This window comes from Penicillium bovifimosum (assembly GCF_028826915.1).
Source record: "Penicillium bovifimosum strain IBT 22155 chromosome Unknown utg000007l_segment0_segment0, whole genome shotgun sequence".
NCBI classification, from domain to species: domain Eukaryota; kingdom Fungi; phylum Ascomycota; class Eurotiomycetes; order Eurotiales; family Aspergillaceae; genus Penicillium; species Penicillium bovifimosum.
Window position 1 is genome coordinate 1,474,664 of NW_026622716.1, and position 20,863 is coordinate 1,495,526.

At 51.4% G+C, this 20,863-nt stretch overlaps 10 protein-coding genes across 10 annotated transcripts; 7 read left to right on the forward strand and 3 right to left on the reverse strand.

Moving 5' to 3' along the window:
* Positions 1 to 330: 330 nt before the first annotated feature.
* Positions 331 to 1,245, forward strand: N7515_009476 (RsfS/YbeB/iojap family protein; the record flags this gene model as incomplete). The annotated part of the gene is made up of 1 exon (XM_056670220.1): positions 331 to 1,245. One exon carries the CDS (start codon positions 331 to 333, stop codon positions 1,243 to 1,245), a length of 915 nt encoding a protein of 304 aa, XP_056518019.1.
* Positions 1,246 to 1,719: 474 nt separating this feature from the next.
* pex12 (ubiquitin-protein ligase peroxin 12) lies at positions 1,720 to 3,295 on the forward strand (the record flags this gene model as incomplete). Its single annotated transcript, XM_056670221.1, has 2 exons — positions 1,720 to 1,777; positions 1,881 to 3,295. 2 exons carry the CDS (start codon positions 1,720 to 1,722, stop codon positions 3,293 to 3,295), a joined length of 1,473 nt encoding a protein of 490 aa, XP_056518020.1.
* A 351-nt stretch (positions 3,296 to 3,646) lies between these two features.
* Positions 3,647 to 6,745, forward strand: N7515_009478 (phosphatidylinositol-3,5-bisphosphate 5-phosphatase; the record flags this gene model as incomplete). Its single annotated transcript, XM_056670222.1, has 1 exon — positions 3,647 to 6,745. One exon carries the CDS (start codon positions 3,647 to 3,649, stop codon positions 6,743 to 6,745), a length of 3,099 nt encoding a protein of 1,032 aa, XP_056518021.1.
* Positions 6,746 to 6,999: 254 nt separating this feature from the next.
* Positions 7,000 to 8,813, reverse strand: N7515_009479 (Tti2 family protein; the record flags this gene model as incomplete). Its single annotated transcript, XM_056670223.1, has 4 exons — positions 7,000 to 7,908; positions 7,970 to 8,424; positions 8,475 to 8,670; positions 8,721 to 8,813. 4 exons carry the CDS (start codon positions 8,811 to 8,813, stop codon positions 7,000 to 7,002), a joined length of 1,653 nt encoding a protein of 550 aa, XP_056518022.1.
* N7515_009480 (uncharacterized protein) lies at positions 8,806 to 9,519 on the forward strand (the record flags this gene model as incomplete). The annotated part of the gene is made up of 2 exons (XM_056670224.1): positions 8,806 to 8,845; positions 9,065 to 9,519. 2 exons carry the CDS (start codon positions 8,806 to 8,808, stop codon positions 9,517 to 9,519), a joined length of 495 nt encoding a protein of 164 aa, XP_056518023.1.
* Positions 9,520 to 10,107: 588 nt separating this feature from the next.
* On the reverse strand, positions 10,108 to 11,912 carry N7515_009481 (tRNA adenylyltransferase; the record flags this gene model as incomplete). Its single annotated transcript, XM_056670225.1, has 3 exons — positions 10,108 to 10,349; positions 10,402 to 10,965; positions 11,021 to 11,912. 3 exons carry the CDS (start codon positions 11,910 to 11,912, stop codon positions 10,108 to 10,110), a joined length of 1,698 nt encoding a protein of 565 aa, XP_056518024.1.
* A 562-nt stretch (positions 11,913 to 12,474) lies between these two features.
* Positions 12,475 to 14,762, forward strand: N7515_009482 (TRAPP III-specific subunit 85 family protein; the record flags this gene model as incomplete). Its single annotated transcript, XM_056670226.1, has 2 exons — positions 12,475 to 13,546; positions 13,603 to 14,762. 2 exons carry the CDS (start codon positions 12,475 to 12,477, stop codon positions 14,760 to 14,762), a joined length of 2,232 nt encoding a protein of 743 aa, XP_056518025.1.
* A 439-nt stretch (positions 14,763 to 15,201) lies between these two features.
* On the forward strand, positions 15,202 to 16,887 carry N7515_009483 (putative vacuolar sorting protein SNF7 family protein; the record flags this gene model as incomplete). Its single annotated transcript, XM_056670227.1, has 4 exons — positions 15,202 to 15,251; positions 15,355 to 15,643; positions 15,712 to 16,131; positions 16,183 to 16,887. 4 exons carry the CDS (start codon positions 15,202 to 15,204, stop codon positions 16,885 to 16,887), a joined length of 1,464 nt encoding a protein of 487 aa, XP_056518026.1.
* Positions 16,888 to 16,986: 99 nt separating this feature from the next.
* On the reverse strand, positions 16,987 to 18,710 carry rad18 (E3 ubiquitin-protein ligase RAD18; the record flags this gene model as incomplete). Its single annotated transcript, XM_056670228.1, has 3 exons — positions 16,987 to 17,944; positions 18,003 to 18,129; positions 18,179 to 18,710. 3 exons carry the CDS (start codon positions 18,708 to 18,710, stop codon positions 16,987 to 16,989), a joined length of 1,617 nt encoding a protein of 538 aa, XP_056518027.1.
* Positions 18,711 to 18,914: 204 nt separating this feature from the next.
* N7515_009485 (uncharacterized protein) lies at positions 18,915 to 20,671 on the forward strand (the record flags this gene model as incomplete). The annotated part of the gene is made up of 9 exons (XM_056670229.1): positions 18,915 to 18,965; positions 19,014 to 19,069; positions 19,134 to 19,375; positions 19,429 to 19,607; positions 19,665 to 19,964; positions 20,022 to 20,046; positions 20,094 to 20,255; positions 20,305 to 20,478; positions 20,532 to 20,671. 9 exons carry the CDS (start codon positions 18,915 to 18,917, stop codon positions 20,669 to 20,671), a joined length of 1,329 nt encoding a protein of 442 aa, XP_056518028.1.
* Positions 20,672 to 20,863: the final 192 nt, after the last annotated feature.

The window sequence follows — 20,863 nt, forward strand, 5'->3', positions numbered from 1 at the left end:
GAGTAAAATCAGAGATCAAAACCCAAGAGATGGGGAAAAAATAAAGGGTATAGAGGACTTGAGAAGTTCTAACACTGTAAACTTGTAAAGTCGCCCCTCCATAATCCGATCTTTTTTTTCGGGATGACTCAGCTGTTTGCACTGTTTGCTTCCGCTTATCGTTGGTATCACTTTTGGAGCAAATCAGGAAAGAGGCCGAGACTTCGACTCCTTTGATCATTCATTTTTTCCAACACCGTCGGTATGAGCAGAATACTCTTAAGAAGGGCTGCGGCCCAAGTTTGCCAGCCTGAGATGCTGCGGTCTTGTGTCTCTGTTTCCGGCCTTCCAATGTCTCGAGCCTCTCTTGTTTCATCCCGTCCGATCTCCAACCCCAGAGCGTTCTCCGCTGTAACTTTCCTACGGTCCGATCGCCCTCCAACTTCGCACGAACTTGATATACATCTGCAAGAACCAGCAGAACCACCAGCACAACCCGAAACCGATGAGCCTGTATCATCGAAGAATGTCCCTTGGTATCTACAGGAAGAGGCGCCGCCGACCCACAAAGAGCGCTCGTTGGCCGAAGCCCACCTTCCCCAGCTCCCGGACGACTCACCAAAGATGCTCAGAACCCTCTTGGAATATACCTATAAAGACTTGGGCTTAGATGAGCTTAAATTATTTGACTTACGCGGCCTCGAAATCCCTGCAGCTCTCGGCGCTAATGTCATCATGATCATCGGGACCGCTCGCAGCGTCAAGCATCTGAACGTCTCTGCTGACCGCCTCTGTCGCTGGCTGAGAAGTCAATACAAATTATCACCATACGCGGATGGCTTACTCGGGCGCAACGAGTTGAAAATCAAGCTTCGTCGCAAAGCCAAGCGTGCGCGCGCCGCAAGTGCCGCAGGCGCAATGATTGACGAAAAGGACGACGGAATCACCACGGGATGGATCTGCGTGAATGCGGGTGTGGTGGACAAAGGTGCTTCTACGACACAGCTCAGCGATGTGGGGATTGAGGGCTTTGGTAACCTTGAGCTTGGGACCAACGTGGTAGTCCAGATATTCACGGAGGAGAAGAGAGCTGATGTTGACCTTGATGGCCTCTGGGAGACTACACTAGCCCGTGAAGGGCGGAAGAACGTCCGAGAGAAAACGGAAGATCCCACCAAGGCTAATGCTGGACCTCCTAGGTCTATGTCGGATGGATTTGGCGCAGCTCCTAGCCCCCAATGGCGTGACATTCATAGCCCGCGGTGAGACACGCTACCTTCTTTGAACTCGGCCCACTTAGGTCTTCAAGCCGCTTTCTCTGGTACGAGGACTGTCTTTCCTTGGTTGAAACGGCGCAGCGGCACTTGCAGCCCAATTCTCTAATGTCAATATCCCTGCTTCGGGCCTCGCGCAACCGCGCGAGAGTACACGGAAAGGACGGGGCAGTCAATCGATCAAGATGCATCCGCTCGGGAAGATCGAATGGAGAGTTCAATTTGTAAAATTAGTCTAGCATATATACTCCATGTACAATATTATAATACCTGTCTTAATTTTACCAGAGCATTTCAGTGAAGTTGTGCAATTACTTCTGATGATCAGGGAGCCGTGGACCATGGCGGGCACCGACGTAGTCAGCTCGGATAAGTTGAGCCTCGGCAGGTGATCACTGGTTCTGGCGACAATCTCCCCGTCTTTCTCTAAACACCACCCTGACGAGGATGACTGGCACTCCTGACAATGGAGTATCTTCCTAGTCTTCAACAGGAGTTCGATGAGCAGAAGCCCTCGCTCTTCGGTAAGTCGGCTGATGCTTCCCCGCGAAGATAGGACTCACCCCAGACGGGGGAATCCACTCCATACATGACCAGATTCACTGACATGAAGACCGCACTCCACAGAACTCCTGGCAGAGCAACAGCTCTCTGGTCTGATCCCTCCATCTTTACGCTATCTTCTCGCAATCGCAACACACCGCCACCCGCGCTATCTCCTCCGGATCCTCAATTCATACGATGAAGTTTACGCCCTTATCTCATTAATAGTCGAGCGGTACTACTTGCGGACATTCGGCGGCTCATTCACAGAGAATTTTTATTCATTGAAACGTGAGCGCGTTCTCCGTATCAAGAATGGTGAGATCCCGCGCGCCCAGGTCGGCGCCGCAGGCCCCGTTCGCGAGGCCCTGAAGCTACACTCAACGGACATTTGGAAGAACTTGCTCGTCATAGTTGGCATTCCCTACCTGAAATCCAAGCTAGACGAAGGATACGATATCCATGTAGCGCCGCACGCATCCCTGGCCTCGAGCACCGGCCCGCGATATAACCCCAGCGACGACCTGCCGGCCAATCCGTCGCTGCGCCAGCGCATCTTCCACTATTACAAATGGTTCCTGCGGAATGTGTACCCATCTATGAATGCGGCATACTACTTCTCCATTCTGGCATTCAACCTCGCGTACCTCTTCGACAATACGAAGTACTCATCCCCATTCCTGTGGCTCATCGGTACGCGGATCCGTCGCCTCGGCGTCGCAGACCACCGCGCCATAGCTGCAGTCTTAGAACCCAAGCCCGCGCCCGGCGCCGCGCGATCTCGCCGTCCCGGTGGTGGCCTGCTAGGCCTTCTTAGCCCTCAGAATCTTCACACTCAGCTTTTGAGCTCGCTGCGCTACTTCCTTCCCGCATCAATCTTCGCTCTGAAGTTTTTAGAATGGTGGCATGCTAGTGATTTCTCTCGCCAGCTTGCTCGCAAGGCCACCGAGGTCCTGGACTTACCCGCTCCCGTTGTCGCAGGCCTGACTCCTCCTGCAGAACGACGGCAATCGTCCATTCAGGATGAGAAAGAAAAGGCCAAGAAGCAGGCCGAGAAGAAGAGTCCTGCGGGCGACTTGAAACCAGCACTCAAGTCCCCACGCCGCCATCAGCCACCCATCTCTGCTACTTCCTATCTTCCCATCTACACAGTGTCATTGCCTCCGGCTGATCCCTCGAGCGCAAATACTTGCCCGGTCTGTATGGGGCCACTTGTCAACCCGACGGCTTGCCAAACTGGGTATGTGTTTTGTTATGTGTGCATATTCCACTGGCTTAATGGTGAGCACCAACGTCAACTTGATTTCATGAATGGCGAGGGCGCTGGTGCACCTTGGGAAGAGGAGATCACCGGTGATGACGAAGAGACAAAGAAAGATGATTCCGAGGAGAGCCCCCGCAATCGGTCAGGCAAGTGGGAGAGTGGCAAAGGCAGGTGCCCCGTCACGGGGAGGAGAGTGCTTGGGGGTACTGAAGGATTGAGGAGAGTCTTGATATAACCTAGGATGGCTTAGGTTTCGTTATAAATAGCCCAAAGCGCTTTGTTAATCGTACAATGTACAGTAGACTGCCATGGAAACAAAGGGCCAGTAGACGGAATAGGATCATATGAGTACACAATGAAGATTCGCTTTCACACTTAAAAGCCTACCAGATTGAAAGTATCTTAGAGACCAATTTGACCAAATTCATGTGCGCAGCTGTTGACTGCGATCAACTTCGTCGCCTTGTTATTTTATCTCGTCTCTGTGAGGGTGCAATGACCAGTAACTAACCTGCTCCTTATCGCGTTGTCGACTTTATTGCCTTGTCGCCTTATCGCCTCAGGCGGTAAAGTTGGGCACGACGTCATGGGAGGATCTCCGCCTCTCGACTCCGCTACGGAGCCGCCCCGTACTGATCAGAGGTCGGGCTACGCAGCTTCGGCTTTACGTTGGATTTTTCTCAGTCTCTTCCCCGTGATGGAGAGCTTTGATGACGTTCCTCTGATTGGAACAGTCGACCGCGAGCTCCCGTTCCACGATGACCACTATTCAGTGCCATCCGCCGACCTTTCGGACGACACTGCGGGCACACCGCAAGCAACGAACTCGAAGACCTCCTCTGGGATAGAACATGTTGATGCTGGGTCTGTCGACGATGAGTCTGCTTTGGGATTCCCCCCTTTGCCTTATGACTCCTCCGGGGCTCGAATTGAGGATGAGGAGCCACAGGTAGCGACATCTTTTGAGCGAGAGGCCCCATCCGCCTCTGCGCAAAAACATCGATCGAGTTCAGACAACTCGGAGGATGAAGGGATCGGACGCATGCACAAATTTACCCTCTACGAGACCGCAACCCGATTCTACATAGTCGGGATCAACCTTGCGGAGACGCGTTTCCGGATTTTGAAAATCGATCGGACCTCTGACTCCGGGGAGCTGAGCATTACCGAGGACGACATGGTGTACAACAAAAGAGAGATGGTTCAGTTGCTGGATGCTATTGACGATGGCAACAAGAGCTCTGGCGGGTTAAACCAGAAATGCAGTGCATGGGCATTGCTTGGTTTCATTCGATTCACGGGAGCATACTATATGCTACTTGTCACCAAGAGGAGCCAAGTCGCCATGCTAGGTGGCCACAATGTCTACCAAATTGACGAAACTGAACTGATCCCGTTGACAACGTCGGTTGTGTCAAACGTGAAAACAGAGAGACATTCAGACGAGGCACGCTACATTGCGATACTGAATAACCTTGACTTGTCACGCTCCTTCTATTTCAGTTATTCTTACGACATCACTCGCACACTCCAGGATAACATGTGTCGTGATCGCAAGCTTTACCAGGATGACCAACCACAGTCATTCCGGCATGATTACCACCCGATGTTCATTTGGAACCACCACCTTCTTTCCCCTGCGGCTGGGGCACTCAAGAATCCCTACGAGTGGTGTTTGCCGATAATTCATGGGTATGTGGATCAGTCCAAGATGAGTGTCTATGGGCGACCAGTGTACATCACAATCATCGCTCGCCGATCTCGATTCTTCGCCGGAGCACGTTTCCTCAAACGAGGCGCGAACGATCTGGGATACGTTGCCAACGACGTGGAGACCGAACAGATTGTATGTGAACAGACAACTACCTCATTCCATTCTGCGGGACCAAAGCTGCACGCCAATCCTCATTATACCTCGTACGTTCAACACCGCGGGAGCATTCCTCTCTATTGGACGCAAGACAACTCGGGCGTCTCACCCAAGCCAGATATTCAACTCAATCTCGTTGATCCATTCTACTCGGCTGCGGCGTTGCATTTTGACAATCTCTTTGAAAGATATGGCGCTCCAGTTTATGTTCTGAATCTCGTGAAATCACGAGAACGAACCCCGCGAGAATCAATACTTCTCAAAGAGTTCACCAATGCAGTGACTTACTTGAATCAATTTCTTCCCGATGACAAAAAGCTCATTTACAAGGCATGGGATATGAGTCGCGCTGCGAAAAGCCGTGACCAGGATGTGATCGCAACCTTAGAGGACATCGCAGGCGACATCATTCCCAAAACTGGCTTTTTCAAGAATGGTGACGACGAAAGATCTGGTTTACGACTTCAGAACGGTGTCGCAAGAACCAACTGTATCGATTGCCTCGATCGGACGAATGCTGCCCAGTTTGTCATTGGAAAAAGAGCACTTGGCCATCAGCTCCATGCCCTTGGGGTCATCAGCGACACAACGGTGGAATACGACACCGATGCTGTCAACCTCTTTACCAACATGTGGCATGACCATGGTGACACTATTGCCATTCAGTACGGCGGATCACATCTGGTGAACACGATGGCTACTTACCGCAAGATTAATCAGTGGAGCAGCCACTCTCGTGATATGGTAGAGAGTTTCAAAAGATATTACAACAACTCTTTCCTTGATGCACAGCGCCAAGAAGCGTACAATCTCTTTCTTGGAAACTACATCTTTGCCCAGGGCACTCCGATGCTTTGGGATCTTCCTACCGACTACTACCTTCATCACACCGATCCAAGGATCACGGCCAAAGGGAAAAGGAAGAAGCCCGACTATATCTCCTGGTACACCCCAGAAAACCTCAAACCCAGGGAATTCCCGCCTCAGCCATTACACCCCAAAGCGCCACTATCACGCTTCGATGACTACTGGCAGGAATATTACCGACCACAGGCCTATTCCACCCTTCCAAAGGTCTTCTCCTGGAAAATGAACTCTACCTCCCGCTATCTACCTCCAGTCCGCCCAGGCCATCCAGTCCCCGATCTTAGCCCTTTCGTACCGCGCATTCCCCCAGAGCAAATCCAACAACGCAACGTCAGGATACAAGAACCACTCATCAGTCGCGACTCCAGCAGAAGCACTCGCACCTTAGCCAACACAACTCCAGACTCCGAATCCGCCCCCATCTTGACCCCTCAACCACCCTCATCCTCAAGAAATCCTCCTCCTACGGGCATCATCAAAGAGCCCACTTTCGAAGTTCACCAAGCATCTCGCATTCCCCCAATAAACCCACCAAACTCTCATTCCTCCCCCAGCAAGGCAGAAATTGCTCAGTGGACTCTTGGCCAGCTGGTCAGCGACTCCTTGAACCCCTCTGTCACCGCCGCCGAGGCAGAAGAATACGAGCGATACATCAACCACCCGCTCAAAGTCCCGCTTGTTGTCACTTCTGAGGCTGAAATGACAGCCTCGTCGTTGCAGGACCATGGCTACAATCTCGATCTTCTGGAGTATACGAAGAAGTGCAATGTAGAGGAGTCTGCGTTGGAGGCGAGGGCTGCGGCGAATCAGGATGCTTACACTGAATTTTTGAGTGTCTCCGAGAACGGGATTACTGTTGTCAAAGAGGATTTTGAGAAGAAGAGGTACAAACGTTACGGTCAGTGGCTGCGAGGGAAGAGTCTTTTCAAACAGCGAGTTGATATGTGATGCTTCGCTGTCGGAGATTTACTTCTATTACTGTTCATTTCTGTTGGCGTTTAGCACAGCGAATTGATACCCTCATCGCATGTTCCATGGAAGTTTGTTATTCATATGATCTTTGTGGCGTTTCGCGTCTAGTGTCTGCAAGACACCAGAAGCAATATTTGATTAGAAGGCGACTTTTTTTAATCATGGTTTACTTGAGCATGTAGGTATTCCTCCAAGTAGCACACCTAGACTTCATAACGATAGTCATTAGATCAAGCAAAAAGACCCTTCAGCTCTGGATCCGCATCAACGAGCTCCTGGAATTCCTTCTGCATATTCTCCTTCGCCAGCATCTGCTCCGGCTCCGGGACACCAGCCACAATAGGACGAGGATTCTGCAGAACATGCTTCAAAAGCCGAAGCGTCTTTTGCAACTCGCGCTTGACTGTTGTCGGCTCAGCGGCATCACCGCCATCCTCAGCAACATGGAGCCAGCACGAGCACAGACAGCTTAGGAGTTCACCGCGCCAGCGGTAGATGCGCGGGTGCGCGTTCAGGATCACCGCTTGTGCGGTGGCTGCTGCCGCTAAGAGGAGAGAGGGTTGCGCTGTTCCGAAGGGGTTTGAGAGTGTGGTGGAGAGGACAGGGATGAGTTCCTGTAGATATTTTGTTGTGTTGATTCCCAGCTCGTTGACGACTATTCTCATTTTGTCTAGGAGAAAAGTTGAGAGACGGGCGTGTGGGAATGAGGCGGTTGCTGAGCCCATGGCTGGGGTGCTGAAGCTGACGTGGTGGAATGAGGAGATGAGGTTTGATCGGAGGATTTTGGCCATGCTGTTGGCAAAGAGTTCTTTGTCTTTTTCGGATTGGTTAGGGCCTTTGTAGGCGGTCTCGAGGGTGGAGAGGAAAGCTGGATATGCTTCTCCTAGTATTTGTAGTGATCTTTCCTCCGGTGTGATGGATGGTAGGGAAAGAAGACAGGGAGTGACGGCATCTTCGAAGACGGAAGTGAGATTTGTTCGCTGTAGGATGTCTGAGTTGCACTTTTGAACCAATTGTAATAGTTCAGTGAGTAGCGCACAGCCTCTGGTTTTGAATGGCAGGTTACTGTCGTCAATCATTGCTAGGATAGTCGGTACAAGAAGCGGGAAGTGTGCTTCGAATTGTATCTTGTCCGTAGGCTTGTCCCAATGTTAGGTAAAAAGATACCGAGGGATTAATTAGTTCAGGGGATGGACGTACCTGGTACTGTGAAATGATCCATGAAAGCACCGATGCGACCCAGACGTCGGTGGTCTTCCAAGGCTTCGCCGACTGATCCAAGTCGTTTGCGCCGAAGCGAGGTAAAACTTGAGGGTGGAAATTCTTACGGCCGGCGCTGGTGATGGCGGGATTTTTTGTTTTCGCAAATAGCGGCCTGATCCTCTCCTTCAGGATGAATTCAATAGCAGACCAGATCATTTTGCTCGTATGAGCAGCCGAAACCGACACGAGCATGAGCTCATTCGCCACATCGTGGCTATTAGATGTAACCCAAGGGTCCTTCTCGTTGGCAAAACATGCGCGTGCGAGCAGAACGTCCGCCACATTGTCTGGTCTTCCAGTTGTCATGCCAAGTAAGGGCTTATTCAAGACCATCAGTAGCTTAAGTGCCAGCTCAGATCTGAAGCGGCTCTCATTCTGGGCTTTAATAATATCTGTATGGCACTGTTAGCAAAAGCTTCTCGTATGTAATCGATTGTTCTACCATCGGAGATTTCCGCAGTCTCGTCAAATTCAACTGCAAATTCCGACGAAGGAAGTGCGACAGCACTGGCCCAGTCAAACAAGTTGTTCACGACTTTGGCCTCGGCTGGTTTCAAGGGTCGCGCGCCTGCGTCGTTTGACAGCAGGCAGTTCCAGTCGTCGATGTAACTAGTCACGGCAACGAGACTCTCACAGATCTGAATTGTTAATTCCGCCTCCTTGAATCGAGGAATCTATGGAGACTCACATTCAGATGTGTAGAGTGATCATAAGAAGAAACGTCCTGCCATATTTGATTCAAATCACATTTGGACGCCGCCGCGGGGACGTCGATGGGCATCCCAGGATTCCGCACGAGAGCCTCGCGGACTTGTTTGCGCAACTTATCCATTATGGAAATATTAGGTCAGATTTAAAGAAAAGAAGAGTTGACGATGTAATGTATGCGGTTAGTTTTGCCATTTTAGGTTTAGCGCCCCACGCCGTCACGTAGGTATCAGTTGTTCTTGTTCTCAAGGGAAGGGAAAACCAACACGATTGCTCTGGCAGTGTTGCGTCCTTTTTACCTTGTCTGTTCATATTCCGTCATAGATAGCATCAACCTCCAGGTGCTCAACGCCCTGAAAGTGACTCCTTCAATCCGGATTCTTGGCGACCTACCCACCGCTGAGTTGAACTCGGAAGATTACGTAGCTTCAGTCTCCGCAAAGATCGAAGGCTTCGTTGCGGCATGGAACGAGACAGCAGAAAGACGACTTCTTGCGGTGGAAGTCTGGTCCCGACGTACCCACCTCGCCATCGATCTCAACAACGATCAATATGACTACCAAACCGCTCACCAGCATTCTGTTATTCTGCCAGTCTATTTACTTCAGTTTTCTTCGAGAAGCCGCACCTGGAAGTTTTCACGACGTCAGCGTCAGGACGCCCCGGTAGCCGCCAGAATCGCTATCTTACATCACGCCAACGGTCAAAATCCGCTTCCCTTCCTCGAAGACCACACCAAGATTATCACGCACTACACACCTCGATCCAGTACGCACTGACCTGATGTTGCGGGTCAAGTTATTTGACTGGTCACAGTCGCTTTTGTTGTCCCTATCTATGAGAGTCGGCCGGATTGTAGGGCTCATCATTCAAGGCACAACAACGGACAGAACGGTGTTTCTGGTGATCTGTTCCTTTCGGTGGCCTGTGATGCGCGGGTTTTCCGAGGCAAATGGAGATGATGTGTAGACTTTAGAAGCCTTGTGCGAAAGGATTACTTGCCAACAGCGGCAGAGAAACAGGGCCCAGAGACACTGAATGTTGTAGCTAATCTCTCGTGAGAAGCTTGCTTCGAAGGCTGTAGCTTATCCATCCTGAGTCTACCCTAACAGGAGAATGATCCACTTTAGGCCTTTCAAAAACATGAGAAACGCAAAGTCATGTATTAATGGTAGCATCAATTGATCAGAAAAGCGAGAAGGTTGGGTTTATTCGGAAGCGACACTATACCGTATTGGGCCATTTACGATTTTCAGATGTACCCCGTTTTTTAAATGGTAAACATTGAAGTTGTTTAGAAAGAATTTGCCCATCCGTGGATCGACTTTCACTTTTATTTGTCATCGATGATCGGGTCTTCACTTCCTTTAAACCCCTAATTCTGTTCGTCGACTGACGATCTCCTCCAGCGCCCTTTCCTTGTCGGTGATTTCAGGATGGAGAAGCTGCCACTCCGTAACCATGTTAATTGCCTTGGCTACCCAGGGCCCCGTTTTGACGCCGAGTCTTGTCATGATTTCATTGCCGTTTACAATGGGCCGGAGGTCACAAACACCCTCCAAGTCATTTTCTACAATATACGCAAGGAATTGGTCGTATTCCCGGGCCACTATAGAGCGTGAGCAATGGATCAACATAATGACAAGGAACCTGAGTCTTACCTTCTGCAAAGCCTCGGTGCGCCATGTTTTCTTCCATGATAGCCAGAAGGATGCAAAACTTCCAGTCCTTATTCCATGATCGAATCAGCAACCCGATCCGCTGTCTGACTTCCGCGGGTGTCCCAGTGATTTGGTTGGTTAGTAGTGCATTTTTGGTCGCAATTGTTTCTTCGTAATTCAGAGCAGCAGCTCGGATAGCATTGAGGGTCTTGTTATCAGCACGAAGACTGTCTCTTCCAACCTCCACCGCTCGCGGGGGTAAGGGTTTGGCTTTGGCTCCTTTCACGGTACGGATGGGGATTGAAGTCCATGGAGCGAATGTTGCGATCATCCAGGCGTAGTACAGGCTGGTTTCGTCGCGGAATAGGATCTCGCGAAGGCGATTCGTAACTGCCTGAACTTCTTCGCTGTCACTAGGTTCTGGGCGTAGTAACCGTGCCAGCGTGTTGTAAGCAAGGGACCATGTCAAAGTGTCGGCCTTAACCTCATCCTGGTGGTTGGCAAAGATCGTGGGGAATAAATGGAGGCGATCGATGAACTCTAATGCACGGCGTGGGTCAGGGCCTAGGGAAATGGAGCGTTAGAAATGTAGGAACCAGAAGCACGCACAATGACTCACCACGCAGCATCTTCTCCAACTCAGTCCCCACACGCTCTTTGCTGATTTTGAGCTTCAATGCCTCACCGATGTCTTCAATCTGCATAGCAGCCTCTGTTTCCGGGTCGATATTGTAGTTCAGTCTACTCGCAAACCGGATCAATCGAAGCACACGCAGTGGATCGTCTTTGAAGGTCTGATATGGTTCCAGTGGGCATCGGATAATCTTCTTCTTTAGGTCATCCAGCCCTCGCCCGGTAAGATCTTCCAGCTTTGATTCGTTGAGGTTGTAGAAGAGCGCATTGATAGTTGCATCGCGCCTTAAAGCATCCTCAACCGCAGTCCCAAACTCCATTTGAGGATTACGACTGTCATCTGTGTATGTTTCCTTCCGTAAATTGACCAAATCGATATCCAAACCGAAGATCTTGGTTGTGACGGTCTCGAGATGTTTTGACTTCTCAGGATTGGCCTCTATTTTGTGAAGGCTCACAATGGCATCATGCAGCTTCCCAGTCGGGAGACTGTCCTTGTATTTTTCAAGGCGTTCTGGAACATCCAGGTAATCTTTCAAGGCCATTCCGAACTGGTATCCCGTCATGTTGCTGATGCCCACGTCGATGTCATTGCTCCCGATTCCAAGCAGCTTGTCCCTGACCCAGCCACCTGTGAAGCGCAAGACAGTCTCCGAGTCATCTGTGATATGGTTTCCTCCCTTGGCGGCCTTTTGCTCTCCGATGTATTGCGCGACATCCAGAAGCAGCGTTCGGAGGGTGCTCTCAAGCGGAGTGAGCGTAATGGTAGGCACTTCGACACTCATGACTGCGTCTGAGCGTTTCCTATTGGGAGAGGAAATGCGTCGCTTCTTGCTGACTCGTCCCGAGAACTCTGAGTCCGATTCGGGGTTGCGCATGGAAGGGCGACAAGGTAAGGTGGAGGAGCTCCGGAGGGGTAGTTGAATCGGGCGCGCTCTAGCAGCTCTTCTAGTCAGGGTGATGGCAGGCGGAGCTTTAACTGTAGACAGACCAGAGGTCTCAAATAAACTCGCGAAATAGCGCAGCCGCATTTAAACAGTCAAGTCAAATGCTCTTTCCCGAAATCAGTCAACTTTTCATTGTTGATAAGCTTCGCCCTCACGTGGTTTTGCATCACCAGTAGTCTAGTAGATCGCCCCGATCTTCTTACTTCAGGTACGATTTCAAGAATATTTGCGGTTCAATCCCACACACATACATCACCAACCTCAATAGATTTATTTAGTGCCCGACCGCTTCTGTTACGCTGGTTCGTTGTCGCTCGTGTCAGTGCTTATCGGCCCGAATCCCTCGACTTGGCTTCTCCTCAACAACACCTTCGACCAGTTGCGCTCCACCCGCTCTATTACGCCTCGTTTACCCCTCATCTACCAAGTCGATGGGGCCCGTTGATCAAATATACTTGCTTTAAATCTGCATAGAAGCAGCAGGTGTCCACCCATGACATCGCCCGGAGATGCTACTCCGGTCAAACCTCCACCGTCCTTCTCCCCCGGCATTGCGCGAGTCGCATCTAAATCACCATCGCGATACCCTGGGGAGCATGAAACAACTCAATCTCTAGATGCCGAACTCACGGGATCCCATACAGTCTCACCCCCGACCCCTCTGTCCGCTACTGTCGCCGAATTACCAATACGGTCTAGCTCGTCACACTCGCGCTCCGAGAGATCCTCGACCGGTCAATTAGCGAGGTCATCCATCGGTTCGCCTTTCGATGGCAGAGCAGATGGCTCAGAAGACATACGTTCATCGATTATCCGGTCATTCTCGCCTACGATCGCAGTCCATGCCTCTGAGGATACCGATGATTTGGTGAGGAATAAGGGGTTCAAAGGGGGATTCTGGGAGTTGATCCGGCCCTTTGGAGAAACGGTTTCTGGGAAGGTGGTGATTCGGGACAGCATAGGCTCAAGCCGTGCCTGGGAGGATTATGGAGTGCGCTTTATCAACTTCAAAGGGATCGGCAAGGCTCCGGCTGGTCAAGACTCTGGGCCTCTGGCACAGATTGAAGAAGTACTGTCCAAGCAGTTGAACTCCTCAGGGGATACGCTTGGTGGAACGGTACGAACTAAAGATGTCTTGGGATTCCCCGCAACAACTCCATTATGCAAATCGTTCTTGCAGCAGCTTTTGTCTTCGACACCTGCAGCGCCCCATGAGACTTTTGGCCACCCGGTAGCGAATGTAATAGCCATCAGCTCACGGAATCCATCACCATTGGAGACACTCCGACAACTATACGCCGATGGCGCTACTGGGGATCAACACCTACCCACCTGGATCAATCAGGAGTATCTTCGATATTACGTTTTGATTCACGATGAGGAGCGAGATGATATCACGGAATCTACCAAACTTTATGATCAAATGAAGCGGCACTTTGGGCTCCATTGTCATCTTCTAAGACTGCGGAGCAGCCAGTGTGTGGTGACAGATGACGACAGCATGCAAGTTCCGCAATGTGAATGGCTTTCGCCGTCAGAGCATCTGTCAGGAGCAGGCGAAGCAGGCAAGTCTTCCATCTCCACATAGTTCCCACGGTAAACTAAGCTAACTCCTCTCCAGAAGCCTTGGTTGACCTCGGTACTGATGGCACACCATATCTCTTTGGCTCTGATGCCACCGGGATTAGGGCGTTCATCCGAGAGCTGGTGGTGCAGTCTGTAATTCCATTCATGGAAAACAAAGTAGCAATTTGGAACGACCAAGTTGCATCTAAGAGACGTGGTATCAGTGGCAAATTCATGTCAATGTCTCGGCGATGGGCTGGCTTCGGTTCCAGTTCCCGCTCAAGCATTGGAGGCTCGGCGGGTGGTAGCGGCAACTACGATCCAACGCAACACTTTTATAGCCCAGATTCCCCGGAAGCTATCCTGCGCAAGATGGCGGACTTTTCATTCATGCTCCGCGACTGGAAGCTGGCTTCATCCACATATGATATGATTCGATCCGATTTTGGCAACGACAAAGCGTGGAAGTACCATGCTGGTGCCCACGAGATGTGCGCCGTCAGCATGCTTTTAAATCCATTGGCTACGTCAGCCAAAATCAAACTTGACAGCGTTGACCAAATGTTCGAGACTGCGTGCTACTCCTATCTCACACGTTGTTCAGATGCGCCACATGCACTCCGTTGTCTGTCCCTAGCGGTCGAACTTCTTAAGTCTCGTGGCGGATCGGCCACCGAGAGTGCAGCCAAATGGGCCATGCGGGTCATGGACTTTGGTCTGGTGGGCTCAGTTGGTCAAATTCTGTATACCGAAAGGGTAGCTGCATGCTACGCTTCGAAAACACCAGGTGGAGCGGCGAAATGGGGTGGACGTCGCCGAAAAGCCGGCATGTGGAGCATGCTCGCTGCCGATCAGTGGCTCAAAGCTGGCCAGCCAACTCTAGCTTCAGCTTGTCTGGAGGAAGCCGAGCGTCTCTATGCTGATGTGCTGCAGGCTGACGGGGTGTTCCCCATGCCTGAGATGCAGAGCTTCGTTGAGAACCTACGCCATGCTGTGAAGGTCGAATATCTTGAGGCAAGGGGATTCGATGCCCGGGATGAACCGCCCGCGGAAGACTCTACAGCACCTGAGGAGACCAGTGAGAAGCTCGACAAGCGCCATCATCGCCGCTCTTTGGTTGGACTTCCTGTGCAACTGGATACCGGGGCCTTGAACACGACGCAGGAGCCTCGGGATCCTGATGGGCCATCCAATGATGACTTTGAACGAGCTTAGACTCATTACAGCCTTAATACCTTACCGTAGCATATAAGTATAGAATACAAGCTTGTCCAAACATCATAACTATATATTCCACTTGGACGGAAGTTGGTACATGTAAATTGTTTTCACGATGGATGTACTCAATGGAAGTCACCTAAACGCCACCGCTACCTTTCTTGCTGACCTGTGAAGCCCCCTTACCGCTTCCTTACCGCTCCCTTTATGCCCAGGACCAGGTGGCCACCGGCATCTTTTCAACCCAGATTCAGAAGCAAAGCCTGAGACCTTGTTGTCCGGGGTCCCCTCATCTGCCACGCTCGGACGCATCACGTGCGGCTTATCGATAAAGCTTCATGTGATTGCGCAAATGACCCCAACTGCTAGGTTTGTCTGGAAATCCATCCTTTCAAGTACAACTTGGCATATTTGCTGTTCGAGATACCCTTTCATAATGAGCGATCTGCTGAAGTATATCCTCACTCACGAGGAAGCATTTCGAAGGTAAACGCCGAGCTCGGCCCCCGGGGCAACGAGATCCATACAATACAGCCCATCAAAACAAGCAAAAGAAAACGCCGCTAACATATCACCATTTGGCTCTCAGAAATCGCCTGCCCTCTCTTTACTCCGACTTCACGCCCCAGAAAAAGACGAACCCCGATGGTTATGCCGTCAATGTTGCGGCATGGGAACAAGCGCTCAACAGAGCTGCAAAGCGCGGCTATACCTCTTCGCGCGGTGTGCGGGTCCGTTCAGGCTCTAGTGTATCAGCGAAAAGCAACACAGACAGCGTGAAGCGAAAGAAGACCGATCACTTGATCCTGCGAACGGATGAGTCGTTGCTCCGGGATCTGGAGAGCTCGGAGTGGGGGAGACCCGTCGCCCTGGGCACTGTATTTGTGCGCCTATGATTTCCTGTTTGAAGTGTTGGATAAATGTAGCTGACCATTGGCTTATATAGGCCGAGGCGGTGCGCAATAATTCGATGATTCCATTGTCGGTCTTCAAGACCACCGCTGGGCTTTTCCAGAAGAGTCAGTGGAAGATAATTGATCCCGGTGTTCTGAATCCCTGGAATGTTATGAGCTGGGGAGCTCGGCAGCTCAAGGGCTTTGTGGTGGGGTCTGAGAGTGATTCGGCACCGAAATTGCAGGCGCAACAGTTGGTCTTAGTGGAAAACCTGCAAGAGGCGGCAGACAAAGCTGTCAAAAAAGCCACGGGCAGCAGTTCATCTAAGCTGGACCTCATTTACTCGAAGGAAAGCTTTATTGAACAATTCGCGTCCATACTAAATGATTCCACGGAATTGTCGGATGGTGATTTTGACGTCTTATTGATCTATCTATCCCGTGATGCCAATGCTATAGCATATGATGGGAGGGTAAGTTGAGCTATGTAACCCTCGGTCCGAACACCCATATACTGATTGAAGATTGCCCAGACGATCAAGTTCAAATCTGCAGATGAATCGGCAGAGATCACCCAAGAGGACACAACTATTGCATCTATCAAGACGTTGGTGTCTGCGATGTCGAAACAGGTCACGAGCTTAGAGGCTAAGATCGCAGAACTGACCGTATCTGCAAAGACAGCCTTGGCCAATAAGAATCGCATTTCAGCACTGTCGGCTGTGCGGTCTAAAAAGCTCGCTGAACATAATCTCCAGCAGCGGTTCAACACCCTCATGCAACTCGAGGAAGTCTATTCTAAGATTGAGGAAGCTGCCAGCCAGGTGGATATAGTGCAAGTCATGCAAGCGAGCACTTCTGTACTTCGCGGCCTGCACACTAAGATCGGGGGTGCTGAAAGAGTCGAGGATATTGTTGAGGAGCTGCGCGAGGAGATGACCAAGGTGGATGAGGTCGGAAGCATCATTAACGAGGCCGGCCCGGTGATTGACGAGGGAGAGATTGATAATGAGCTTGCGGAAATGGAGAAGATCGAGAGAGAGGAGAGAGAGAAGGAAGAGGCGGCAACCACCGAACGCAGACTGGCCGAACTGGACAGCGCCAAGCAGGCCTCCGATGAAGCTGCCCGCCGAGCACGGGAGGCCAAAGAAGTGGAAGCGGCGCTGGCAGATAACATTGACAGGCTCTCCAACATGTCTGTTGAGGAGCAACCAATGCCAGCCAAATAAGGTCCATTATGGGCGTGGTGTACGCGCCTTCTGTGAACTGTATTTTTTTCGTTATTCTGGTTGCTTCTTGGTCCAAATTCGATACGGCTTGATTTGCGGTCACGACAGATCGATAACATGGTTGGCATCAATACCTGGCTGAAGTTGAACGTGTGCGCCATTTACTGGCAATTGTGCAGGCTGCTGTTGCGCGGGCTGCTGGTGTGCGGGCTGCTGGTGTGCGGGCTGCTGTTGTGCAGGTCGCTGTTGTGCAGACTGCTGGTGTGCGGGCTCCTGTTGTGCATACTGCTGGTGCGCGGGCTGCTGTTGCGCGGGCTGCTGTTGCGCGGGCTGCTGTTGCGCGGGCTGCTGTTGCGCGGGCTGCTGCTGTGCGGGGTGCTGCTGTGCGGGCTGCTGTTGTGCGTACTGCTGTTGTGCGTACTGCTGGTGTGCATAATGTTGTGCAAGCTGCTGTTGTGCAAGCTGCTGTCGTGCAGACTGCTGTTGCGCGGGCTGCTGGTGCGCGGGCTGCTGGTGCGCGGGCTGCTGGTGCGCGGGCTGCTGGTGCGCGGGCTGCTGTTGTGCAGGTCGCTGTTGTGCAGGCTGCGGTGCTTGTGGTTCTGCTGGTTCAGATGAAGATACAGATGCTCCAGGGATGGTAGATCGCACTTCAGTCTCGCTCTTTTGACGCGCATTCGCGATCAGACGCCTGAAATCATCATCATGGCTGGTTGACCACTCGTTTGCATTAAAATCCTTACGCATCACATTGTTGGATGAGCCGAACGCCGACGGCATTGCTGCATGCCCTCCCTGTGTGCGTTCCCAAATATCCAGTTCCTGAAGCAATATCCGCTTAGACTTGGGATTCTTGGAGTCACAGTTAGCATTCCACAGATTCATCCACTCAGTGTGACGTCTCTGCAACAGCTGCCTCGGCCCCCAGTCCGGAATCCCGAGATCTCGGAGCTTTTTCCGCAATGACATGTCCTTTAATATGGAGTAGTTTATGGCAGGGAGGCGCTCGGGCTGTTTATTGGTCACGGTGAAGCCTCTTTGGGATGGGACTTGTAATGATCTGCCATTCGTTTCGGATTAGCATCAGCCTTTAGACTCACACAATAGAGTCAACATACCCGAAAGATGTCGGCTTCGTAGGAGTTTGAAATGCGGGTTCTTCTTCCCGTTCGTGCACACTTAAATGTGGAAAAACTGCTTCTTCCTTCATCTTCCGATAGCATATCGGGCAAGAGACTAAACCATCTGCGAGGTGATTAGATGAGTTTGATTCCCGCGATTTGAGGTATCATACCGGGCACATATTCTTCGTCGTCGTGACTATCTTCAACGATTTCAGGCATAACCTGAGGAGCGGCACGCTGTTCTGCCGAGCTATTCAATCCCTGAGAACGAGTCCGTCGGCCTTGCGAGCTTGTCCCTGGAACCTGCGCTTCCTCGCTGTCGAAATGATCGACCTTCCGCTTTTTCTGGGCCGGCTTCCCTGTATCGGCCTCTCCCTGAGATAATCGCACAGTCTCCTTTCTTGCAAGATCTAACACACTCGGCCGTGCAGTCATAAACGCGTCGACAAGTTCCTGCACTGCCCAATTGCGCCGCAATTTCAGCTCCTGGTCAGAGCTCCGACATGCTGGACATTTGCCTTCAGCGCTCAGACAACGGCGAATACACAATGAGCAAAATGTATGACTGCAGGAAGTAATGACGGGGTTGTCAAAGAAATCTTTGCAGACTTGACATCGCAGTGAGGATTCGAACGGCGCAAGTAGCGAAAGTGGCGTTGCCAACCAATCGGTGGAATCGGGGAGGTCGAAAGATGGATCCATTGAAACAAGACCTGTAATCTGAGCTTCGAAAGCTTTGTCTGTAGAAATTCCAACCGGATTCGCCCAGCGACCCAAAACGAAAGAGGAGGATGCGAGTGGAGAGCCAGCTGCAGACCGCGACTCCGTGAGCGCCAAGACCCGCTGACTGATACGCGTTAAGTGGTCGAGCACGCGTCAAGAGATCACTTGCACTCTACAGCAACCATGGACTCGAAATTGTATCTGGCTGAGAATGTTCTCAATGAGCGTCGCCCTGTACGTGATTATGTGCCCTTCTTATAAGCGATAGCTCACCAGAACCAGGTCACCTATCGCTCATTGAGCCGCGCTCTTAAAGTGCACGCCAACCGGGCCAAACAGTATGTTCTGAGTTCACAGCAGCTGCAATTGGGATTGGAGCAGATTTAACCCTCTGTCGCATAGTTTACTATTTGAATTCCACCGCAGTGAGAACGCAAAGAAGCCACAGACCGTTCACGCAACCTACGTCATCTCCGGTTTCCAGAAAGCTCCCGAACCAGCTCCTACGAATGGCCATGCCGACGATGAGGATGAGACCATGCAAAGCAGTCCCTACCTGCCCAGCTCAATGCCGAATCAAGACACAGATTCGGCTTCAATTCGCACTGCCTTCATTGTGCTAGTGCGCGAGGAAGACTTGGAAGGTACGTTGAATCACGGATCTCGGTGACGAACTGATCACTGATGAGTGGAGCAGATGCAAAGGCAACATTTCAGTCGATATCCACAATCCACGTCTACAGCTTAGAGCCTACAGCTCTCCCGGACTTGAACGCGTTGGTTGATGCGAATAGAGAGATTGCAATCACACATGCACAGGAGGATCCACTGGAGTGTGGGAAGCAATGGGGTATGATTCAAAATCGGAATGTCAAGGTAGGTTATATCTTGCCCCAACAGCCCTGTTCATAACCTAATATGTATACGATCTAGCGGAGGACTGGTGCCCGCCCGCCGCCAGCTGCGGCTCCGGCTGCTAAGGTGCCGGCTGCTAAGGCATCGAAGCCTTCAACCGAGTCGACGGTGCCCGCTAAACGGCCATTCCAAAAGGAAGTCTCAGCAAAGACAGAAAATACCAAGTCCGAAGAACCGAAATCCGAGCCATCCTCTGCTGCCAATTCTCAGACATCCTCCAAGCCTTCAAGCAAAACAGCGCCGGCCAAGAAAGGCAGTCTTTTCAGCTCTTTCGCCAAGGCAAAGCCGAAAGCGAAGGCACCAACGCTCGCAGAACCGGTTCGTACAGCCCACGCTTTCTCTTGTCTTTACTGATCCCGCTAACTTTGACCGCAGGCCACAACAAGTGCTTCAGAAGATGGTGAGTTGGATTCATTTGACCTTATGGTATTAGCTAACAACCTGCAGTGGTGCTTGACGATGCCTCAGAGGAAGAAGCCGAAGAGTTGTTCCCCAATAGCACCGATACAGCAGCAGCAGCCGCAGCCGCAGCAGCCAACCGCGAAGCGCGAAAAGAGCGCGAGGAAAGGCTCAAGAAGATGATGGATGACGACGAAGACGAGGCAGACGGTACGTTGACTTCCATGGTACGACCCAGAACCAACTGACATAGATCCAGATGAGGAAATGCCCGATGTCGATGAAGAGCCGCGGGAGCCCACCCCTGTTGAGCAGCCGCCACCATCCAAGCCAGCTGAACTCAAAGAAGAAGTGACCGTGCAGGGCGGGCGGCGGCGAGGCAAGCGGCAGGTCATGAAAAAGAAGACGGTCAAGGACGAGGAGGGTTACTTAGGTCCGTGCAAACCGAGGCCCGCTTATTTACCCCAATGTACTAATTCAAAGCAGTCACTCGGGAAGAAGCGACGTGGGAATCTTTCTCCGAGGATGAGCCGGCACCCAAGAAGAAGCCAGTCAATGTTCCCAAGGCCAAGGCTCCCAAAGCTGCGGGTCAGGGCAATATCATGTCATTCTTTGGGAAGAAATGATATTAATTAGGTCATTGAGGCGCTTAGTGGCTTTCTAAAAGCTTCAATATCCAATGTCAAAGCGCATAGCCACTTTGTTTCTTGTTTCCCTTAGTAGGAGTAGATCTACATTTATCCAAAAAGGGAATTCCCGCGGTGTCGATCTTCTCCGCATTTTCGGAGAAGTGACACTGTTCCTAGCCCGATGTCACC